The 22,671-nt window shown below is 41.8% G+C and overlaps 1 protein-coding gene across 6 annotated transcripts in view; it reads right to left on the reverse strand.

Moving 5' to 3' along the window:
- LOC126480858 (proton-coupled amino acid transporter-like protein CG1139) overlaps nt 1-22,671 on the reverse strand; it is a 274,379-nt gene that overhangs the window by 54,483 nt on the left and 197,225 nt on the right. For 4 of the 6 annotated variants that reach the window (XM_050104227.1, XM_050104230.1, XM_050104228.1 and 1 more), the window contains exons 2-3: nt 13,246-13,340; nt 5,459-5,683 (exon numbers count right to left, since the gene is read on the reverse strand). In XM_050104227.1, coding sequence (XP_049960184.1) covers nt 5,459-5,683; nt 13,246-13,334 — 314 coding nt within the window. In that variant the 5' untranslated portion in view covers nt 13,335-13,340. The remainder of the gene's footprint in view (nt 1-5,458; nt 5,684-13,245; nt 13,341-22,671) is intronic. The other 2 variants (XM_050104232.1, XM_050104231.1) reach the window with 1 other exon arrangement.

Consider the following 22,671-nt stretch of genomic DNA (forward strand, 5'->3'; position numbering starts at 1 on the left):
ACGTATAAGGCCATTGTTTGAAAATGGACCTGATGGTCCAATACTAGTCACCTCAAAAGAATGACTGTTATTGCAACTATGACAGATATTGGAAGAAAATTTAAAATAAAATTGGTATCTGAGTTGCTGGTCCTACCCTCCATCAGTATGTTGGAACTTCTCAAATTACTTTTTAAAATGTGAATGTTCCTCAGCTGACTTACATAGCTGCCAGTGACTAGTAACTGTTCCCTTATGGCTGAAAAGAATATGGACTGATAGATTAGTTGCTCTGAGAAAAACACAACACTGAATGAAAGTTGGGAATGTATTATATCAATATGGCAGCTATAGGACATTTTACTGAAGGTAAACACTCTTTTTTGAAAATGAAGATAAATGTCTATGTATCAAGTTTTAAAACAGTGATGGTGGAGTTGGGTTATGAAACACAAATGATAAAACAGATGTTGCTCCTCCAACTTTGTGTGCTGGTATCTCTTAAGCAATTTCTTTTCCTGAGGAATGTGACAGGAAAAGGTTAAAGACATTGGAGAGAAAAACTGCACATAATACATTGTAAGAGGAAAGATTTAACATCAGTACTCATCTGTGGACAGAACGGTTTTAGAAAGAATGGGTCAACTGAAACAATTGTACATCAGTTCTTGGAAAAGGTTCTAATAGTAGCTGATAAATATAAAATAAATTTTGGTTTATTTTTAGATCAAATGAAGATATCTGAGGAGTGGTCCATGGCTGGTTTAAGTCATTTTACACGATAGGTATCAAAGTGTCAAAATATCTCATGAAGCAGACAGTTATACTCGATTAATAAAAACTTCCGGGCTGAATTGCCGTGGTCCATATATAAAACTACTTCTCCTTCCTGACGTTTCGTTACCGGCTGCGGGCAACATCTTCTGAGGTGAGTCAGCGACTGGCTGCTAGGCGCTGGTGGTCCCACTTATGTAGAGCGCTTAGATGGCGCCACCACTCGTCATGTGCTTTCGACTTCAAAACTATCTCTGGCTAGTGCCATCTCTCTCATTTATAGGTAATCGATTGTCATGTTATTGGTACAAAGTTGAACGCCATATCTTGTCTAGTTTTAATCCTTCTTCTTCTCTATTAAAATTATTTCCGTGCTTATAGATCTCTATAGCTTCTCTATACATGCGAGTGTAATAATGTGAGGTCCTAGCTATCACGTTTGTCTCACTAAATTTTATTTCATGATCACCGTCTTTGAAAACGTGTTCCGCTACAGCTGATTTTTCAATCTGTCCCAATCTACAGTTCCTTTTGTGTTCCGTTAGGCAGGTATTGTACCAATGACATGACAATCAATTACCTGTAATCGAGAGAGATGGCACTAGGCAGAGACAGTTTTAAAGTCGAAAGCACATGACGAGTGGTGGCGCCATCTAAGCACTGTATATAAGTGGGACCACCAGCACCTAGCAGCCAGTCGCCGACTCACCTCAGAAGATGTTGCCCGCAGCCGGCAACGAAATGTCAGGAAGGAGAAGAAGTTTTATATATGGACCACGGCAATTCAGCCCGGAAGTTTTAATTAATGTAGACGGCGGCCGTGAAAGCTTACATGCTATGATTAGTTTTACTTGACATAGCATAATGTTAAGTAGAGTGTGCCCGAAGGTTCTATTTTGGAACTTCTGTTGTTCTTGGTCTTATTACATGATTTACCAAAAAATTTAGCAGGGGCAGAGACAACACTTTAGCAGATGACAAGTGTTTTTATCAAGGGATTTGGTGAAACAGATGTACAAAAACAAAGTTTAGGGTCAACTATTTAGTTGTAAATGAAAATAAAACCATATGGTTGAATGCCAAACACATAATAAATAAAGTAAAAAATAACATAAAAGTGAAGTAAGGGGACTGTATTATTGAATAAATATGTTCTACACAATTTTTTGGAGTATGGTTCTTGGCACTAAACACTGAAGTGACACCAGAAATAGGTACAATTCTCAAAGAGACAGTCAAGTGAAATGCTCGTACCAGAAAAGTGTACTGAATCTTCCACAAACTTTGTTCTGTGCTTTGCATTAAAAAAAAAAAAAAAAATGCTTGGTGTTACAGAAAGATTATGGAAGATGATGTTAACTCAAAGTTTCTATAGCATTGAGAAAGATTTTAATTACCAGCAGAGTTAAAGCTTGTGGAACAGGATTATTCCTGTAAGCTATTTATCCAGTATTCAAACTGAAACTCAACCTGCCCTGCCATAGGACACTTACAATTAGTGTAAAGATTCTAAATAATGGTACAAATGTATGAAGAGTATAGAACATTTATTTTGCTGCTTTCTGAATGTCACCGTGAAAAAAATTTATTAATTGCATCTGAAATTTAATATAAGTGGTATGTAAAGATTCAGTGAAATGATTATATTCTTAAAAATATCCGTAGCTACCAACAGTCAACAGTAAATTCTCCCTTTCTCTCTCCCTACAAATGGTAATTTCTGTATCATGTATGTGATGAAATCCAGTTCAATGAAATGAAATCATAGGACTCTCTCTGTATTAACAACAAATTATGTTAACATTTCTTGATAGAGCAAAGAAAAGACAAAGCTCAGGAGTAAGCTTAGTATTCAGATGGACACAAAGGACAACTGATAGAAGGAAAAAGTTATACAAGAAGGTCAAGAGTAGGAGGAGGTGCAAATGAATAAAGCAAAAACAATAAAACAAAAGTGTCAAAGCAATAAAAAGGTGAGATTACAGAGAAACTGATATCTGTTAAGCCTGTTTTAGTGAGTAAGGACACATACAAGTTGAAGATTGACTTCAAATCTGTACTGTCTGAAATGACTTGTGTTTTGGAAGTAATAGGGTCAGTACTCATGTTACAGATGTAAAATTCTCTTATAGGTTCAGCAACAGATACTGCATCAAACAATTCGGTGCCCATTTATTCTGACATGGAGCTTAGTATCAGTCAAGCAACTGCAAAGCAATAAAAAGGTGAGATTACAGAGAAACTGATATCTGTTAAGCCTGTTTTAGTGAGTAAGGACACATACAAGTTGAAGATTGACTTCAAATCTGTACTGTCTGAAATGACTTGTGTTTTGGAAGTAATAAGGTCAGTACTCATGTTACAGATGTAAAATTCTCTTATAGGTTCAGCAACAGATACTGCATCAAACAATTCGGTGCCCATTTATTCTGACTTGGAGCTTAGTATCAGTCAAGCAACTGCAGAAGGTACATGAAAAAAATCCAATTCAGCTGGTGCTTTCATAGGTCATCCCCCTTCCTGGATATTTCTGCTGTGGCAAAGTGAAAGGATATATGGTGCTGGTGAGTTGTGTATATCAGGTTTTAGACAGTTTGAAGAACAATAACCATATGAAAGAGATCTGCAGTTATTAGTGTCGGAGTTTGAAGTTTGTTACAATAGCTATGTGGTCAGCAGTGACGGTGATTGGGATTTTAGTGTTAAATTTACATCATTCTTATTTGTTATTGGTTTCTACTGTTAGCTACTGTCACCAGTTAAGTAGTTTCTTTATTTGACTGATAAGTGATGACCATACAGAACAATGATTCAAACGCAGCAACTAGAAAGCATATTTTGGGTAGTCTCCCCTTCCAAATAAAATACTGCTGATGTGGCATTTGTATAATAATCATGTGCTTCTTCTTAATCAAACATGAATTTAGCAGTGGGTAGCATAGGAGCAACAAAATGATTGAGCTGTTGCACCTGAAAAGAACACAATTAAGAGATGTCCTCTTTTAATTTAATCAATATGTGTAAAGAGAAGCTGTGTGTGGAGGGAGGGTGGCATGCTTGCATGTATGCAAGTGTTTTGGTGAGTTAACCACTCTGCACTAACACAAATACCAACAAAAGGAAATTTAGACATAACATGGTTCATTTATTCCACAGAGGAAAATAGGAGATACCAGTATTTACTATACAGCTGGCTCCAACATGTCATTATGGTATATTACCTGTTTGATTCCTGGACAAATAATTCTCAGCTATAAGTGCAAATCAGCATGTAAGACATTTTATTGATCACCATATTTGATCCGTGAACCTTCTTCTGCATATCTCATAACTGCTGTCGGGTGTCTGTCAAAAGGATGGTCCCATTTAGCTGTGACAAACTGATTCTCCTTCGGGAGAAATTCTCAGATCATTAAAATACTATCTAGTTGATATGTAACTGCTTCTCACAAACAATCATAATAATTTTACCACAACATCAATAACCTATGTGAAGTGAGTGCCTTCTTCAGAAAGAAACTTCATAATCTTGTCCTCAGTAAATATATCAGGAGCAACTGAATTAAAGACATTTGCTTAGAAGCAGGTATAGGTGGGCTACAGAACAGGAAATGGATGCATATAACTGGGCAGTAGGCTTCGGTATTGTTCGTGAATGAGAGATGATGGCAGATATACCACGGACCACATTTCACTCCCTCTGAACAGCTCAGATTTTTCTATGACAGAAAGGTGTGAAATGGGCCCTGCACGTCCAGTAGGCCATTTGAGAGGCTGCTTGATAAAATAAACAGTGATTGTCATGCACATTGCCGAAGTTGGATAATATAGAAATGCTTGCAGTCATATGACAGTTATTGCTTTATTTATTCCTCATACAAGTATGTTTTTACCAACTATCTGGACAGTACCATGTTGCAAGAGGGGTGCATTGGCCCATGTGGTTTTCAACTTGGCAGTTTAGATGCCTTTTATCAAGTTTTTGGGCATCTAATGGTGGTGTTCCTGTGGCCATGCTAATCTCTGTAGTTTGTGTTGAGCTACGGGCAGAGATACTGTAGTGGGACAGTGGTTCTGTAGACTAATGGAGAGGAGATTCAGGTTGGCATGTCTGCTCACCTTTTGTTGTTGTTCAGGAGTGAGCTGGCGAGTGATTCTGTGCACTGTGGTCTGACTAACCATATGGTCAATGGCAATTGTTAGTTAGGCATGAGACTCCATTCTGGCAGTGGCGGGTGACCACACGGTCACTGAAATGGAATATCCCACGCAGCGGGCATGGCAAGATCTGGCCATGATGAAATGCACTGAAACTGTGATTTTTGTTCATCCTGCACTCTAATGCCACACTAACAGCCAGTACAAGGACTGGTGAGTGCTAGTCATGTAATGCATTGAATTATTCTGTTTTTCATGCTTGCAGAAGGGCTCTTGCTCTCCAAAACAGCAGCTATCTCTAATTCAATTACCTACTCATGAATGTATGGCACAGAAGAGTAAATGACTTCCTGTTGTTATAAAATTAAAGTACTAGTTAAAGTATTATGTATCAATTTGTGAATTAAAAGGATATTAGTGTGCAACAAATGGATTATTTCAAATACCTATAAACTAACTAATTACATATTCTTCTGTTCTCCACACAAATGATCTACAGGAAAGAACAGGAGGAGTCTGTTAAAGTCACAGGTGTTCAAGTACTCACGTCGTAGGAGCATCAAGCTTTCGATGGTCATGAGGATCATACTCCTGGTGCTCAGCTACATCAGTCTTGACATGTGGTTGCTCTTTGGAGATGTTGTTCTGATGTCCACTTATTGTGAACACTCCATCTCGGCTGCTCGAGTCATCACTCGGTGAGCCCAATTCCACATCATGCATGGTGCTGTCGCCATTAGGTTGTCTAGGTGGCCTGGAAATGGACCATTCCCTGAAATTTAATATTTCACATAATCTTATGCGCAGTTCAACTACTATTAGTTCAACTACTATTGCAGAAACTAAGGATACGTAAAATGTTATGAAAAAAGAAAATATTGTTGCTATGTGAAGTATCCCTCGTATCATACCTGGATCGAATCTACATGACAGACTAACACCTGTTGGTCTGGCACATTGGCAAGATTGATTATGGCTTTCAGGCGACTTCTTGCGCTGGGTGGTTCCCAGTCTTCACATAAGAAATTATGATTCACAATCAGTTAACACACAGGACAAAATTTACAATTCACAGGCTGAAAGCACGCATGACTTTCCTTCCTTAGGTTAGTAAGCAACAGTGGTGGCAGGAAGGGCAACTGGCCACAAAACTAAATAAAATTAAATTTGGGAAATCTAAAAGCCATCAGACACTGTACATAGCAATAAATGTTAGAACAGAGGGATCGCAGTATCTCTTATGTATTTTGCTCCAGATATTGCTTTGATACATTTGACTCTTGTACCTATCTGTTATCAAAGAAACGAGACAGGGAACTGTAAAGACGAAGTGAGTTCACCAGATAGACTGTCTTCAGGCAGAAATGAAAAGTATCCTCTGTTTCACAGGGTACCCCCCAGCACCGGTTTGAGAACATTTTCCACACAAGTGATTTATCATTTGTGGAGCCTCCCTTCTGCCCACTTTTCCCTTATACACTTTCACTCATGCCAGTTTTCTCTACTAATTGTGATACACACTGTATACAAATCTTGCAATTAGGTGCCCTGTCACACCTCTCAGCTGTGTCTTAAACTGGCCCTTGAGTATGTCCCTACCTGAGGTTAAACAAATCTCAAATGAAAGTTAGAAGATGAATTCTCGAACACTGAAACTGGCGAAGATGCAATGGAAGAAGACAGGAAGCAAGTACACATAAGAATGTTGACACAGAGGAAATGAGGAAGCAAGAATACAGCAGATCGCTGAAGGAAGGTAGGCGTTAGGACCAGATGGATGCCAACGAGAAAGACAACTTACCTTTAGAGCAATGGTGATGTCAAATATTGGCACAGAAATAATATATGGACACACAAAGGGTATTCAGTTGACATTCGAAGCTCGTATGTACTCATCTAATGCATCTGACTACAGAAGATTTTGGTTGGTCACTTGCAATTTTTCGTATTTGTACGTGGGCTTATTCTTTTCCATTTGTAAGGGTGTCCGCCTCCAGTAGCTGAGTGGTCAGTGTGACGGAATGTCAATCCTAAGGGCCCGGGTTCGATTCCCGGCTGGGTCGGAGATTTTCTCCGCTCAGGGACTGGGTGTTGTGTTGTCCTAATCATCATCATTTCATCCCCATCGACGCGCAGGTTGCCGAAGTGGCGTCAACTTGAAAGACCCGCACCAGGCGAACGGTCTACCCGACGGGAGGCCCTAGCCACACTACATTTCATTTCATTTGTAAGGGTGCTAATATTGTTTACATACTTGTAGATGGGACATTTCTCTGAATTGATGCATTTACGCCACCCGGTACTTGTAGAATTACTGGTTTTTTTTTCCATTGAAAATGATGCTAACTGCTTTGGAACGAGCTTGCGAAACAAATTCATGTAGGAGCTGCAAAGTGATATTACTTTTCCTCATATAAAGTGAGAATCTTTACAAGAACTGTAGGTCGGACGAGACCATTGCTTTTTCTTGCCCTCAATTGCCTCCATTGTCCATTGGTGTTACATCCAGTTTATTTCGTTTACACCTTCGAAACACCCACTAAACTACGACAGTACTCGTAAAACAAACAAACCTTCTTATTGTCGTCAAAGTGTCTTTCGTGAGAAGCAGATACTACCAAGGAAACACGGTACAAGCAAAACACAACACCAGATTCACTTTCTTCAGATCAGTCGTCATCAAAAAGCGGGCCGCATGCGGCCTGAATGCAGTTTTCGTGCGGCCCGTGATTCTCACCCATATTTTATAATTATATGCGTGTAGCATCAAACAGCCGAATCCAAAAACGTCAACTAACGGTAAGAGCTTAGGAGTGTAAAATTCCTCCTCAGGAACAAACAAAACCACAGAGTCAGTAATATTTCAAGAAGTGCTTAATTTTTGATGACTTTCTTGAATTCGACCTTGAGCTAAGTAAAGTTGGCCTCCTACCTCAGGGGCAGCGTGGTTGGAGGAAGTGAGAGGGGGGAATGTTTCATTGTTTGTACTTTGTCTTCAGTGCTGAGAACTCAACGTGTGTGCGCAACTTCTACCGCTTCGCTACTATGGTACTAAGTTTGATGCGGAAGCAACATGGATTCGTGAATGTGCATTATAGAAGCGGCCATTTGCAAGTGCGGCACTAAAAAAATCTTTGCAAACTAAGACGACGCTCGGCGCGGTGGCTGCTGGGAGCGACCGTAAAAAGAAATTTATATACGGCCGCTCCCATCAGTCATCACACCGAGTGTCACCTTAATTTGCACGGACTTGTTGGAGGGATTATGAAATTAAACTAAGGTGGTTGCAGAAAAATACAGTGAGCAGAAGAAAAATTACATTCAAAAGTACTGTGCCAGTCGGTGTGGCCGAACGGTTCTAGGCGCAACAGTCCTTAGGTTAGTTAGGTTTAAGTAGTTCTAAGTCCTATAGGATTGATGAGATGAAAAGTCCCCTAGTGCTCAGAGCCATTTGTTACATATACGGACACGATCCTAACTACACAGAAAATACAGAGTTTTCACTTTCCATAAGTGATCTTAGGATGGTTGCTTAGTCAACTAAACGAATCATCACATTCAAATATTTTACAATGTATACATTCTAGATAATTAAAAAATTTAAAAGATTTTTTTTAATTTTAAGAAATTTGTGAATGTGTCTCCTATTGCAAATGCATTAAAAATCAGTACAGTTACTGTTATTAATCATGCCATCATCCGCTCATAAAGATAACACAATATCACTTCGTCACCCAATAAGACTGCCACAACTTTGGGGTCGCTGAGGATGGCAGCAATAGGAAACAGAAGGGTCGACAAGATATATTGTGAATGGTGCAAACTTTAACGAGGCCGGCCACGGTGGGTTCAGGGAGTTTCACCTGCCTCGAGATGACTGGATATTTGTGTTTTCCTCATCATTTCATCATCATTCATGAAAGTGGCGATATTGGACTGAGCAAGGTTGGGAATTTGTACGGGCGCTGATAACCTCAGTTGAGCGCCCCACAAGCCAAACATCATCATCGAGGCCGGCAGCAAATTACGGCGCTCTTACTGTAACTAGTCTATTGGGATCTCATAATATACTAATTTATGTAGGTTACCAATTACTAATAAAATCGGTGTATAGGGTGATTCACGAAGATATGCAAATTTTTTGTAATACGTTATTCTACAAGTAAAACTAAAGAAAAAGTTCATATAAACATAGGTCCGTAAATGTTGGATTACAGATTTACGGCTAATAAAAGATTTTGCCTTAAATTTAGGGACATCGGTAATACGAAGCCATCGCAAAACTGCACGAGATTAAAGTAAAGCACGATTTCCATTTATTTTCCTGTTATTGATCTGATGAATGTCCCAGACATGTATCTGCAGTAATTTTCCAGTTATGCTAAGTCGCTGCTGGGAATTGCGTAGCACTGTAGCATGTGGGTTTGCTTCAGACCACACGTGCTCGTTCAAATGGCTCTGAGCACTATGGGACTTAACTTCTAAGGTCATCAGTTTCTTGAACTTAGAACTACTAAACCTAACTGATCGAAGGGCATCACACACATCCATGCCCGCAGCAGGATTCGAACCTGCGACCGTAGCGGTCGCGCGGTTCCAGACTGTCCTGGACGTAAATGATGCACTATTTGTTTATGGTAAGGATACATATTACTGTGTTTCAGTGTACACCACACCTTAGATTGTGAAATGCTTAATCGTGTACTAGTACCCGGGCTACGTTGAACAGCATCCACAATATCCTCATCATCGTCTTCATGTACAGAACGCTCGTACTGATTATGAACGCTAGGTGAAGAACCTGTCACCCGTAAAATTCGTAATACTCCTCTAACGGTTCGTGCATTCGGAAGCCTCCGAGTTCGATAAAGTACGCGGTTTTCCTTAACTGCAGCCGTAGCATTATCATCACATTTGCCATAAGTAAACACCACATCGGCGTATTCCTCTCCCGCAAATTTGAAAGGCATCTCTACTTCATAAATAATCTTGTAAACTACAATAGTTACTATGTAGTTTCACTTAAATACACTGCTGTTATTACGATCTTTCACTGAACAATACAGAAAACTAACTCGTTTCATAAACGAGTGAAACAACTCACTAACGGTTGCCAACAATGACATAAACGTTTCAACATTCTTAATGGAAAGTAAACAAATGTATAATAACTTTGCTTCTGTGGGTGTTCTGGAAAACTACTGCAGATACATGTCTGGGACATGTTTTATTAGATTCACCACACCAATAACAAAAAAATAAATGGAAATCGTGCTTTCCTTTAACCTGTAACTCCGTAACTAAGCATTTGCGGACCTATGTTTATATGGACTTTTTTCTTCAGTTTTACTTGTAGAATAACATATTAAAATATTTGCATATCTTCGTGTATCATCCTGTATGTGCGCCCCGATGAGTCGCTGCACTGTCAGTATTGGCTTTTGAGCAAAACAGTTTGACGACCACCGCTCTAGACCATTCAAAACTCACCCTAAATGTCCGCTGCAAGCGTCTTTAGCCGCTCCCATATGCGAATTATCGCAGTACGTCATTTAATTCTGAAGAGTTCTTAATAGCAAATCCAGTGTCCACGTCCAGTGAATCTTTAGGATAGCATATGCATATTTACCGAGAAATTCCCTAAATCTACTGATACACTTGCACAATTTGTTACAGAAATACAGAAACTAGTACTACGCAAGCAGGTAAACTTCAGCATATGTCGTACAAGGCACTTTGAGACACGTAAACAGACAAACACACACATAGCCTTTTTTCTGGACGTTTTCCACGCACACACACACACACACACACACACATATACTAGGCTAGCATATTATTTTCTGGAGGTTTCCCTTGGTTTTAACGCAAATGCAGGAACTGGTAGTTCGTTCGTTCGCCCCTTCATTCCTTCCTCTGTCTCGGATTAAATTTCACATTAATATGCTATCCGATTTATATTAGCAACTAACGGGAGTAAGCCGTCTCTCTATATGTCTCCCCCCCCCCCCCCCCCCACACCCTGTCACTCACTCTCTCTCTCTCTCTCTCTCTCTCTCTCTCTCTCTCTCTCTCTCACACACACACACACAAACACACACACACACACACACACACAGCCGGCCGTTGTGGTCGAGCGGTTCTAGGCGCTACGGTCTGGAACCGCACGACTGCTACGTTCGCAGGTTCGAATCCTGCCTCGGGCATGGGCGTGTATGATGTCCTATAGGTTAGTTACGTTTAAGTAGTTCTAAGTTCTAGGGGACTGATGATCTCAGAAGTTAAGTCCCATAGTGCTCAGAGCCATTTTTTGAACACACACACACACACTAGGCAAGCATAATCTTATCTGGAGGTTTCCCTTGGTTTTAACGCAAATGAAGGAACAGGAAATTCCTTCCTAACATTCCAGATTGGAAACCCTTCAGCCTCAGCCCATGGTGTTCTGGATGCATCATAGATCTGAGGGTATCCTGCTATCTTGGACACGGAATGAGGACTGAAAAAACTATGTTGTGCTGCTGGGTATCATCGTTTGTTTATAAATTAATAGTAGCTTGATAACGTTGTATATCGAAATGGGACTACCTCCCCACTCCTATCTGAAATTCCTTCCTCATGTCAACATCCTCTGAAGAGGCCATTTTAGCTCGAAATTTTAACTTTCTGAACTTTATACTGCTATGTCAATATCATGTTCCAGGAGTAAACTGACCTTTAAAAAATTACTACTGATGAGTTTACTATCTCAGATTAAATTTCACATTAATGTGCTATCCGACTTATATTAGCAACTACGGGCTACGGGGAGTAACCTGTTTGTTAATAATCCAACTTCGAAATTTCGTTTTATAAATTATAGAGCACAGCAATCAGTCGTCCTTTTTTGCAGAGGGCGCCATACAGCCAATCGATATGTTCTCCACACAGCCTACCTTCATTATACAGTAGTATGCAAAGAACTATGACTGACATGCATTGAGGCTATAAAATAGTGGTATGTAATCTAATGTATAAGCCATATGGGTTATGCCACGAGTTGTAACTTTTTATAGTATCGCCTGACCATGCACTTCTTGTATTTTTTACCACTGATAATGGCTAGGCACTAGCCGAAATCTGGATTTGCCAAATAAAACCTGCGAAAAAGGACGGCTGAGTCGGTGGGTGCATCCATGTTCTTAATGGAAGGTAAACAGTTCAACTATCTTGATATGAACTGTGGAGTCATGTTGCACAATATATTCTTGAAAATTTACCTCTCCCTTATTTCTGAAAAGCTACGATGTTCATTCATTATACCCATGTAAAATGATAGCTGTACTTGAGAGCAAACCGAAATAATGTAAATAATATTTTATTCAAAGTGATTTGTTTATAATTAAATAAATGTAATTTAAATTGTTGTATTGTAAATTCATTGAAATTGTATATGAAATTAAGTAAACATTTCCAAATTGAGTAGCAGAACACTAGACCAATATGTGGCCCATTTTTTGATGTATATAACCAAAATCATCTCATGACTTACAATCGGTACTTTGTAAATCTTACATTCAACAATATATTCGATTGATTTGTTTTATATAAAAGGAAGTGGCGCATGAGCAACGAGTTGGATCTCTATTATTGTCTTTCGGGAGCTGTTTATGTGAGAGTCATTCCGAGGTTGTCAGACGGCCAATAATATTCCACATATGTAGTTGACAATCAGTCACAATGAATGACAAGAAAAGACGCGGTATTCAAGGACTTTCTGAGGATATCAAAGGTGAGTATCTCATCGTATGGAGCAGCTAAGCTTTTATGTGAATATTCATTAACTGTGACTGAAATTTTCTAGTTTCACTCGTCTTCTTACTTGTGAAGAGTAGAGGCCCTGATTATTAAGTTGCTCCGATAGTATAATTGTGAATTCAATATTACCACTGTCCAACTATAGTTAGAACTTGAGAAACTGTATATTTTTTCTCACTCAGTATCAGTGGTAATTAAAATGCTTCCCTCCTCTCACATTTAAGGGTGGCTTCTGAACGCGCGCGCGCGCGCGCGCACACACACACACACACACACACACACACACACACACACAAACCCACAGGCTTTCTCTCACTATAGTGTGTATTCATCTACTTGTCTCTTAAAATATATTCTGTCTTATCTATACTGTGCGGCTGGTCCTGGCAGAGGTTCGAGTCCTCCCTCGGGCATGGGTGTGTGTGTTTGTCCTTAGGATAATTTAAATTAAGTAGTGTGTGAGCTTAGGGACTGATGACCTTAGCAGTTAAGTCCCATAAGATTTCACACACATTTGAACTTTTTTTTTTGTCTTACCTATGATTATCAAAACCGAGATTAGTCAACCCCAGGCACTCGACATTGTTCTGCTCCTTCGTCAGGTTGGTTTTCTCTAGACGTGGCATCTTTATCTGAAACACAAAGAACAAACCGTGAGATAGGTTAACAACTTGTTCTGAGGATCGTGTTACATTGCCATTTGTAGATGTCACGGAAAATTGTGTTTTTTTTTTTTTTTAATGAAATGACATACTGAAATGCCAAGATCCGGGCTTATTATAACATCCGTAAGTCGTCTGAAACACGTTAAATGTAAGGATTTCTACAGAAAAGGTGTCACACATGAAGAGTCCTCTAAATGATGAACTATACATTAAAATTATCTGAGGTGAAAATAATGAAACTGCAGATTTCCTTTGAGAAGGTATTAGGGAATGATTACAGCACTTCTAGTCAGCGAAAAACGAACGCTTACTGACAAGGTGCAATACCTGTAACATTTAATAGTTTCGCAGTTCCATCACTACTATGTCGATAGCAAGTCATTTCTTTTTTTTGTATGCACGTGTGTTGCGCAGTGAACATGACGCTGGAAGTTACTTGACGGAGGGTTCTTGTTGCCGTAGTTCCTAATCTTGTAGCCAGCTCTTTGACCTACTGGGACAGCGTTAAGGCACAAATCGCCTGCTTGCGACACGAGAACGCGAGGCGGGCGTAGTCGCATCTGCGCATCAAATTAACGAACACGGATTCAGTCGAAGCGTGATTGCCAGCTGATTTGCTATAAGCGTTCACGCGAATATTTTGCAGTTTTCCACTTTTGCCTTAAGTAACTTACACTTTATTAAACGGCAGGCAAAGGAACGAACACAGACATAATTAGAAACTCGTTACGAAAACACAGAGAGACCTGCAGGTAATCAGTGCCTGGTAGGACTTTGTTAGCTGGCCGTAAACGTGAATAAATTAGTAATTAATTACATTAGTAACGCGTGTAAATAGAGGAGAATCGTTTGACTATGCGATCGGCGATAAGTTACTGGAATTATTCACAATCTTGAGGTATGTGGGAGCCTCCTTGTGGATTGACTTGGGATGAAATGGCTACATTCGCTGCCTGACAAAAAAAAAAAAAAAAAAGCGAAACACCCAGAAGACATGGTCGGAAATCAACGTACGAGAGGCGTTTGAAAAGTCCGTGCAAAAATAAAAACTACTTACTTGTTTGGGGTAACCCTTTTTTATTTTTCGACAGTCTCCTTGTAGACTTATACACTTCGTCCAACGCTGTTCTAATTTGTTGATCCCTTCCGAATAATAGGAATTGTCCAAGTCTGCAAAATAGCTATTAGTTGCTGCAACCACCTCCTCGTTTGAATAAACTCTTTGTCCCACCAGCCATTTCTTCAAGTTGGGGAACAAACAGCAATCCGAGGGAGCCAAGTCTGGAGAATAGAGGGGATTTGAAACGAGTTGGAATCCTATTTCCAACAATTTTGCGACCACAACTGCTGAGGTGTGTGCTGTTGCATTATCGTGATGGAAAAGGACTTTTTCGCTGACCAATCGCCGGCGTTTTTCTTGCAGCTCAGTTTTCAGGCAGTCCAGTAACGATGAACAATATGCACGTGTAATAGTTTTACCCTTTTCCAGATAGTCGATGAGGATTATCCCTTGCGAATCCCAAAAGACAGTCGCCATAACCTTTCCAGCCGAAGGAATGTTAACACCACAAACGTAAACTGCCGAGTGTGGAATGGTGCCGTGACCAGGAAGCATGGACTGATGATGAACGGCGTCGAGTGGGGTTTAGCAATGACTTGCAGCTCTGCGTTAACCAGGAAGAGCATAATCGGTGAGTATGTACTCGACCTTAGGAGGGACGTCCCATTCTTCCAATGTTATGAACAGATGTAGTGGTCTTACTCCTGTGATCAAGGTGTGGGAAGCCATCGCGTATTACTTCAGGTCACTGCATAGTGACAGAGGGAAATCTCATGGCACATGCCCTCTGCCCTCATGTGTTACCTCTGTGGTGACATTATTCAAGAAGGCAATGCTCTTCAACACATGGCACGTGTCTCCAAAAATGTCTGCGTGATGTTGAGGTACTTCCACGACCAGCAAGGTCTCCAGATCTGTCCCCAATAGAACATGTGTGGAACCAATTAGAGAGCCGCACGGACCGTGACTAGGCACCTAAGACCGCGCGGCCCCAAATGCAAGATCAGAGTGCTAACCACTGCGCCACCTGGCTGCGAGCATTAACGGAGAGAATAATGCGCAGTGCTGGAACGTCGTACTAGCTGATGAGTCATGTCACCTGTTGCTGATACTTTATTTCTCATGTTTTGACACTTACTTTGGATCGAAACACACTACAAAAATGTTGGATAATTCCATATTACTTTAAATGTGGAATGAGTAGTAGGATAACTGTTAGTTACTGTAACTAACAAAAGGAAATAAAAGAGGATTTCAGTCTGTAGACAAAAAGTTTTATGATATGTGCTGTTAATTATTGCTATATTTATTGATTAATAAAAAAGAGAGTAGATGTTTCTACATGTTGCCTTTTACGCCGTTCTAAATATTCGTTTAAGATCGATATTTTACGATCTATTATTACTGTCTTTCGATATTTATAGGTCGATTATGAAATCTAAATCAGCATCGACGATTTGCCAACACTGCACATTCTTAGTGATAACTTTACAAGGATTACGTTGTGAATGACTGAGAACTTTTGTAACTCTGTGAGTCCAAGATCAAAAACATGTGAGGAAAAACACTACTTTTCTGCAGTATGAGCTGACTCTCGTCGCAGTGGTTGATGGGGGCGGCTGTAAATGGGTAATGTCTTTACAGTCGCTCTCGCATCATCCACCGGAACAAGCGCCAGCTTGGATTGTCCGAATATTGCTGCCTCAAATATATGTCTCCCATAATGGCCAAAACACAAAAATTAGAAAAATTCAGGCTCATACTGCAGGATACCAACAATTTATCTTCCTGTTTACCATCTGCGACTGGAATAGAATAGGGTGGAGAGATGTGTGTGTGGGGGGGGGGGGGGGGGGGGGCTGATAAGAAATTACACAGGTTGGATATGTACCCGCCGTGACATACAGTACGGTAGCTAGCGAAGTAGAGATGTAGATGTAGAATACACACTGTGTTTATTGTAAATGATGGCGTACACACAGCCTGCATAGGGAAGACCCAGTCAGCGTTCCCTTGAAACCGCTATTTAAAACATACTTACTATAAGACTATGCCACAATGAGATGTTGCTAAACAAAAAAAGGAGCGATGGCGTCGCGGGTACATGACGTCGCCGCTAATACTGTTCGCTGTAAAGCTTAGGTAAGATTGCGAACGATATTCGAAAAGAATTTTGCAGCAGATATAGAAATTTTACACATCTGTGCTTCAGGTCATGAGACAGGCGGAGATTCAGACCCATATTTAATGCTTTAGAGTGTACAGCTGTCCTTTGCCTCAAATCTAGATCGACGGCACACTATGGACACTAGATTCGTGTTCAAGAGACGCAGGTCCTCGTCGAGCCATCCAGATTTATGTCTTCAGCAATTTTTAGTAAGTCATTCTTGCGAATGCGAGTATGGTTCCTTCAGTGAAGTCGCAGCTGATTTCTTTCCCATTCTTTTTAAGTCCAGGAAGTGCTCCATATCTGACTGAAATGGAGGAGTGTTACACTACGAACACCTTTACCGAACACAACCAAACCAATACTCCAGTATTTCTATACCAGTGCGATACGTTCATTAAAATATCATCCTTATGTGAACTTACTTTTAGCACAGGAAAAAACCATTCATACAGATGAAGAAAGATGTGACGACACGAGAGCTATTGGGTATATGTAACGTTAGTGGAACTTTTCAGGTGGAGACCAGTAGCTATCACCATCTATTGGAGTTAGAGAAATGTTGAACCACCGGCGTGACCTAAAAAGACCTGATATTCGTCAGTTCAGAGCTAACAGATGGGCAAGGGAGTCTCAAGGTATAAACATTCACAATCCTAGCCTTTTCTGGAGAAAATACAGTCGAATCATAGGGCACACAATTGTGAAGAACTGGCCTTAATAGCAGACGATGGGAGCGTCGTAACGACAGTCCGCACACAGAGAGTTGGCTGCAGAACGAGGGACGACGAAATGGACTCAGCAGAAAAGCGTGGCATGAAGAATGGACATGGGTCGTTCCAGTAGGTTCACTCCATGACAAGATCGTAGGATTGTTCTACTGGCTCTGACGAACAGACGGATGACAACTGAAACTCGGATGGCCTTGTGTCGTTTACCGTTGACACCATACAACAGACATTAGACAATTATACGCTGTTAAGTCAGAGTTGACAGGAACGTTATGTGGCATTGTGTGGTCTTCAGCGAGTGTCCCATATCTGTTTGTAGCTGTCAGGTCGACGTCAACGTCTGGAGGAGACCTGGGGATATGTTGCAGGAAACAACGATTATCGAAACCAGTTCCTCTCCAACTCCCAAAATCATGGTGAGGGAAGCTATCGGATATGACAACAGGACTTAATTTATGATTGTTGAAGAGAGATTGAGTGCTCGTCAGTATGTGGCAGAAATGATAAAACTCTGCTGTCATACCATTCATGGCCAGGGTACCAAATGGAATATTCCAGCAAAATAATTCAAGACCCCACACTGCATTTCACACCACAAACACCCGGATCCTTGACTATCCTCCCTTGTCTCCCGATATTTAACCAATAGAGCATTTCAGGGATGCGATGGGAAGAAGTATACTTCCATAGTAGCCTCTAGCTAGCAATTTTCATGAATTGACACTGCATGTGTTATTGGCATGGGAAGAAATTCCCCAAAATGAAATTCAGAGGCTGTTTATTCCCGTAAAACAACGAATACAAGAGCGTTTTCGTGCCCACTGGGGGCACAACCAGTGATGAAGAAGAAGATGATGATGATGATGATGGACATCAGTGTTAATGGAACGAATGTTTAGCCAATTAATACGCATTATACGAAAACTATTTCCACAATTTAATTTGTCCATATTATGATGGCTTAGCCTCATGCTTGTGAATTGAAGTACTTGGAGAAATGCAGTAACCAGCCAATTTTGAAGTTTGACAAATATCGGACATTAAATCGCGTAATACCGCATAGAACTGGGAAGAAAAGAAATCTGTGGAGCAACTTGACTGAAAGACGGGATCAACTGATAGGACACGTTCTGAGACATCAAAGGATCAGCAATTTAGTATTCCAGGGAAATGTGGGGGGGGGTAAAAAAAGTAGAGGGAGTCCAAGAGATGAGTACCGTAAGAGGATTCAGAAGAATGTAGGTTGCAGTAGTTACTCGGAGATGAGGAGGCTTGCATGGGATAGAGTAACATGGAGAGTTACATCAAATCAATCTATGAATTGAAGAGAACAAACGAGTGATTGTCGTTCAGAACTGGTTCAGAAATTGGAAATTTGTTGTAAGGTCTTACGGGACCAAACTGCTGAGCTCATCGGTCCCTAAGCCTACACACTACTTACGCTATGGACAACACACACACCCATGCCCTAGGGAGGACTCGAACCTTCGACGGGGCATAGCCTCATGGACCGTAACAATGTGCCCAAGACCGCGCGGCTATCTCGCGCGGCAACTGGATCGGGAGGTGCACTCTGGTGAATCGAAGTAAATGACTATATCTGTGGAAGTCAGAGATTTGTATTTTAATTCTGGACCATACAACATAAGGCAGTGGTTGGCCGACTGCTCTTTCGACCATTGTGATTAAGGTTTTCCAGGGTTCACCTAAAACACCTGAGACCCTTCTTTAAATAAGGCCAGGGTTTGATTTCTTTCTTCACTGTCCCATCTGATCGTGTGTCATTTTACATCCATATACAGGTTGATACCTATCTGCACAATTTCCCACCCAGAATTTAATATCTCACTGCCTTTTATGGCATCGTTTGTGATACAATGAATTCCAGCCCACTAATCGAGGTATGCTTTTTTTATATATTACACAATTATATGTATCTAATCATAGCATTGTTGGCTCTGCATATTTCTGATTTTCAATTTTTCGTAAGTTATATAAATAGCTCGAAACAATCATGACCATCTGTATTGTCTAGCAGCTGTGACTGGATTAGTCAGTGAAATTTACAGCTTGTTGTATCTATCTAACACAATATGCCCCCAGTTGTTCACTGTCCAGTCTCATTAATGTGAGCCGGCCGCGGTGGCCGAGCGGTTCTAGGCGCTTCAGTCCGGAACCGCGCGACTGCTACGGTCACAGGTTCGAATCCTGCCTCGGACATGGGTGTGTGTGATGTCCTTAGGTTACTTAGGTTTAAGTAGTTCTAAGTTCTAGGGGACTGATGACCTCAGAAGTTAAGTCCCATAGTGCTCAGAGCCATTTGAACCATTCATTGCCGGCCGGGGTGGCCGTGCGGTTCTAGGCGCTACAGTCTGGAACCGCGGGACCGCTACGGTCGCAGGTTCGAATCCTGCCTCGGGCATGGATGTGTGTGATGTCCTTAGGTTAGTTAGGTTTAAGTAGTTCTAAGTTCTAGGGGACTGATGACCTCAGAAGTTAAGTCCCATAGTGCTCAGAGCCATTTGAACCATTCATTGCCGGCCGGGGTGGCCGTGCGGTTCTAGGCGCTACAGTCTGGAACCGCGGGACCGCTACGGTCGCAGGTTCGAATCCTGCCTCGGGCATGGATGTGTGTGATGTCCTTAGGTTAGTTAGGTTTAAGTAGTTCTAAGTTCTAGGGGACTGATGACCTCAGAAGTTAAGTCCCATAGTGCTCAGAGCCATTTTTTTAACCATTCATTAATGTGAGCACTTGTCAAAAGAGTGAATAACCACCTTTTGCGGCGCGGACCGTCGCGAAACGTGCAGGAAGAGGGTCAGTGAGGTTCTGAAAGGTACTGACAGGGATGTGGAGCCATGCCGACTCCCCTGCCGTGGCCACCTGCGCCAGGCTTCTCGATAGACGATCCACGGTGCGAACAGCCCAATCGACGTGATCCCACAGATTCTAGACTGGGTTCAAACTCCAGTTTGGTGTCCAGGGGAGTACGGTAGCCTCATCCCGCTATTGTTCGAACCAAGCTCGTACACTGTGAGCTACGTGACACGTTGCATTGTCCTGCTGGTAGATGGCATTGTGTCGAGGAAAAAGAAACTGCACGTAGGTGTGGAGATGGTCCCCAAGGGTATATGCACACCTGTGTTGATCCACTGTTCTCCCAGAATAACGAGATCATCCAGTGAATACCACGAAAATATTCCTCGGACCATAACGCTCCCTCCCTTGTGCTGAACCCTCCGATAATCGTTGCCGGCTGTTACCTTTCTGTGTGATGGAGCATAAAACGTGATTCATCTGAAAAGACCGTCTGTTGTCACTCAGTGGAGGTCCTGTCCGCCCCGATAATGCCGGCACGGTAGCTCAGTGTGTTCGGTCAGAGGGTTAGCTGCCCTCTGTAATAAAAATAACTGGTGAACGGATCAACGATGAGCCTGAACGGATGTGAAGAGACGTCTGCCCAGAACAAATGCAACGAACAGGGAAAAAAAGATAGCTGAATGGTCAGCGTGACGGACTGCCGTCCTAAGGGGCCCGGGTTCGATTACCGGCTGGGTCGGGGATTTTCTCCGCTCAGGAACTGGATGTTGTGTTGTCTTCATCATCATATCATCCCCATCCGGCGCGCAGGTCGCCCAATGTGGTGTCGAATGTAGTTAAGACCTGCACCAAGGAGGCCGGACCTGCCCCGTAAGGGGCCTCCCGGCCAATGACGCCAAACGCTCATTTCCATTTCCCGTGGAGGTCCAGTCGCGGTACTAGCGTGCAAATCCCAGAATTCGTCGCCGGTGATTAACAGGCAGCATAGGTGCATGAACCAGGCGCATGCTGCGGAGGCCCACATGTGCAATCGTTGAGAGGACTCTGTTGGTAGCCCCTTGGTTCATCGGGGCAATCAGTTGCTCAACAATTGCACATCTATTCACCCGTAAACGTCTCCATAGCCTTCGTTTAGCCCCGTCGCCTATGGTCGGTGGTACACTACAGTTGTCTCGGCGCAGGTTTTGGATAGCGCCATTTTCTCATGCTCGGTATACTTTAACCACAGCGGCACGCGAGGAATTAACAAACGTAGCCGTACCGGACACGTTTTCAGACTTGCCCTTTTGGGTGTCAGATAATTCGTTCCGTTTCTGCATTACGACAACGACTCCACTGAAACTTCCAGGCAGATTAAAGCTGTGTGCCGGACCGAGACTCGAACTCGGGACCTTTGCCTTTGGCCGGCAAGTGCTCTACAAACTGAGCTACCCAAGCACGACTCATGCCCCGTCCTCACAGCTTTACTTCTGCGAGTACGTCGCCTCCTACCTTCCATGGCTAAGCCATGTCTCCGCAATATCCTTTCTTTCAGGAGTGCTAGTTGTGCAAGGTTCGCAGGAGAGCTTCTGTAAAGTTTGGAAGGTAGGAGACGAGGCACTGGCAGAAGTAAAGCTGTTAGGACAGGGTGTGAGTCGTGCTTGGGTAACTCAGTTGGTAGAGCACTTGCCCGTGAAAAAAGGTCCCGAGTTCGAGTCTCGGTCCGGCACACAGTTTTAATCTCCCAGGAAGTTTCATATCAGAGCACACTCCACTGCAGAGTGAAAATCTCGTTCTGGAAACGACTGCACTGTTTTCTGCATCCCCCCCCCCCCAGCACGCTTTATATACCATCCACTGTTAATGGTGTCACTTGCCGTCTGTGAATGGTTACGGCACTTTGACGTCGAACATCGGCAGGTCCGTGTAATAAGTATGATTCTTCACAAAACTTTTCTCTAGTTTTGTGAATGCAAGGGCGTATCCCAGGAAAAGATACAATCTTCGCAAACCGAACGTGCATTCTTCCACGGCAGACAAACGTACTACTCTGAATTAACCCAGGCTAGGTAATGGATACTGATTAGTAGCAAATGTACAGAGAGCCATTCGTCATGAAATCTCAAAATTATTTTACATCCCGCGGTTATTCTGTTTGTAATGTAATATGACAGTAGTTCTGGATTCTAAAATCTTCCAGTGGCGTTGTACTTCCACAACAAGATGATTTTTCTCGTCTTATCATCCAATTTCTAAAATCATTAAATGGGGATATAGAAAGTATTCTCTTGTATCTGAACATGAAAATAATATGTGCAAAACTTATACAAGCTATTCTCTTTCAGTTACGTGCATTGTAAATAGTACCCATCATAAAGCGATAGCGTCGTATGTTGGCGATAGTTTAACATCGCTTTGAGATTTTGTAGTAATTTTGTTTTTCGTCTCTTCCGTCCATCTTCCATCCATAAACATCTCCCTCTCGCAGCCAGTTCTGATCACAGTAACACTCTTGTACGACTGACTGTAAATGTTGTTACCAA

This window comes from Schistocerca serialis, chromosome 5 (genome assembly GCF_023864345.2).
Source record: "Schistocerca serialis cubense isolate TAMUIC-IGC-003099 chromosome 5, iqSchSeri2.2, whole genome shotgun sequence".
Taxonomy (NCBI): domain Eukaryota; kingdom Metazoa; phylum Arthropoda; class Insecta; order Orthoptera; family Acrididae; genus Schistocerca; species Schistocerca serialis.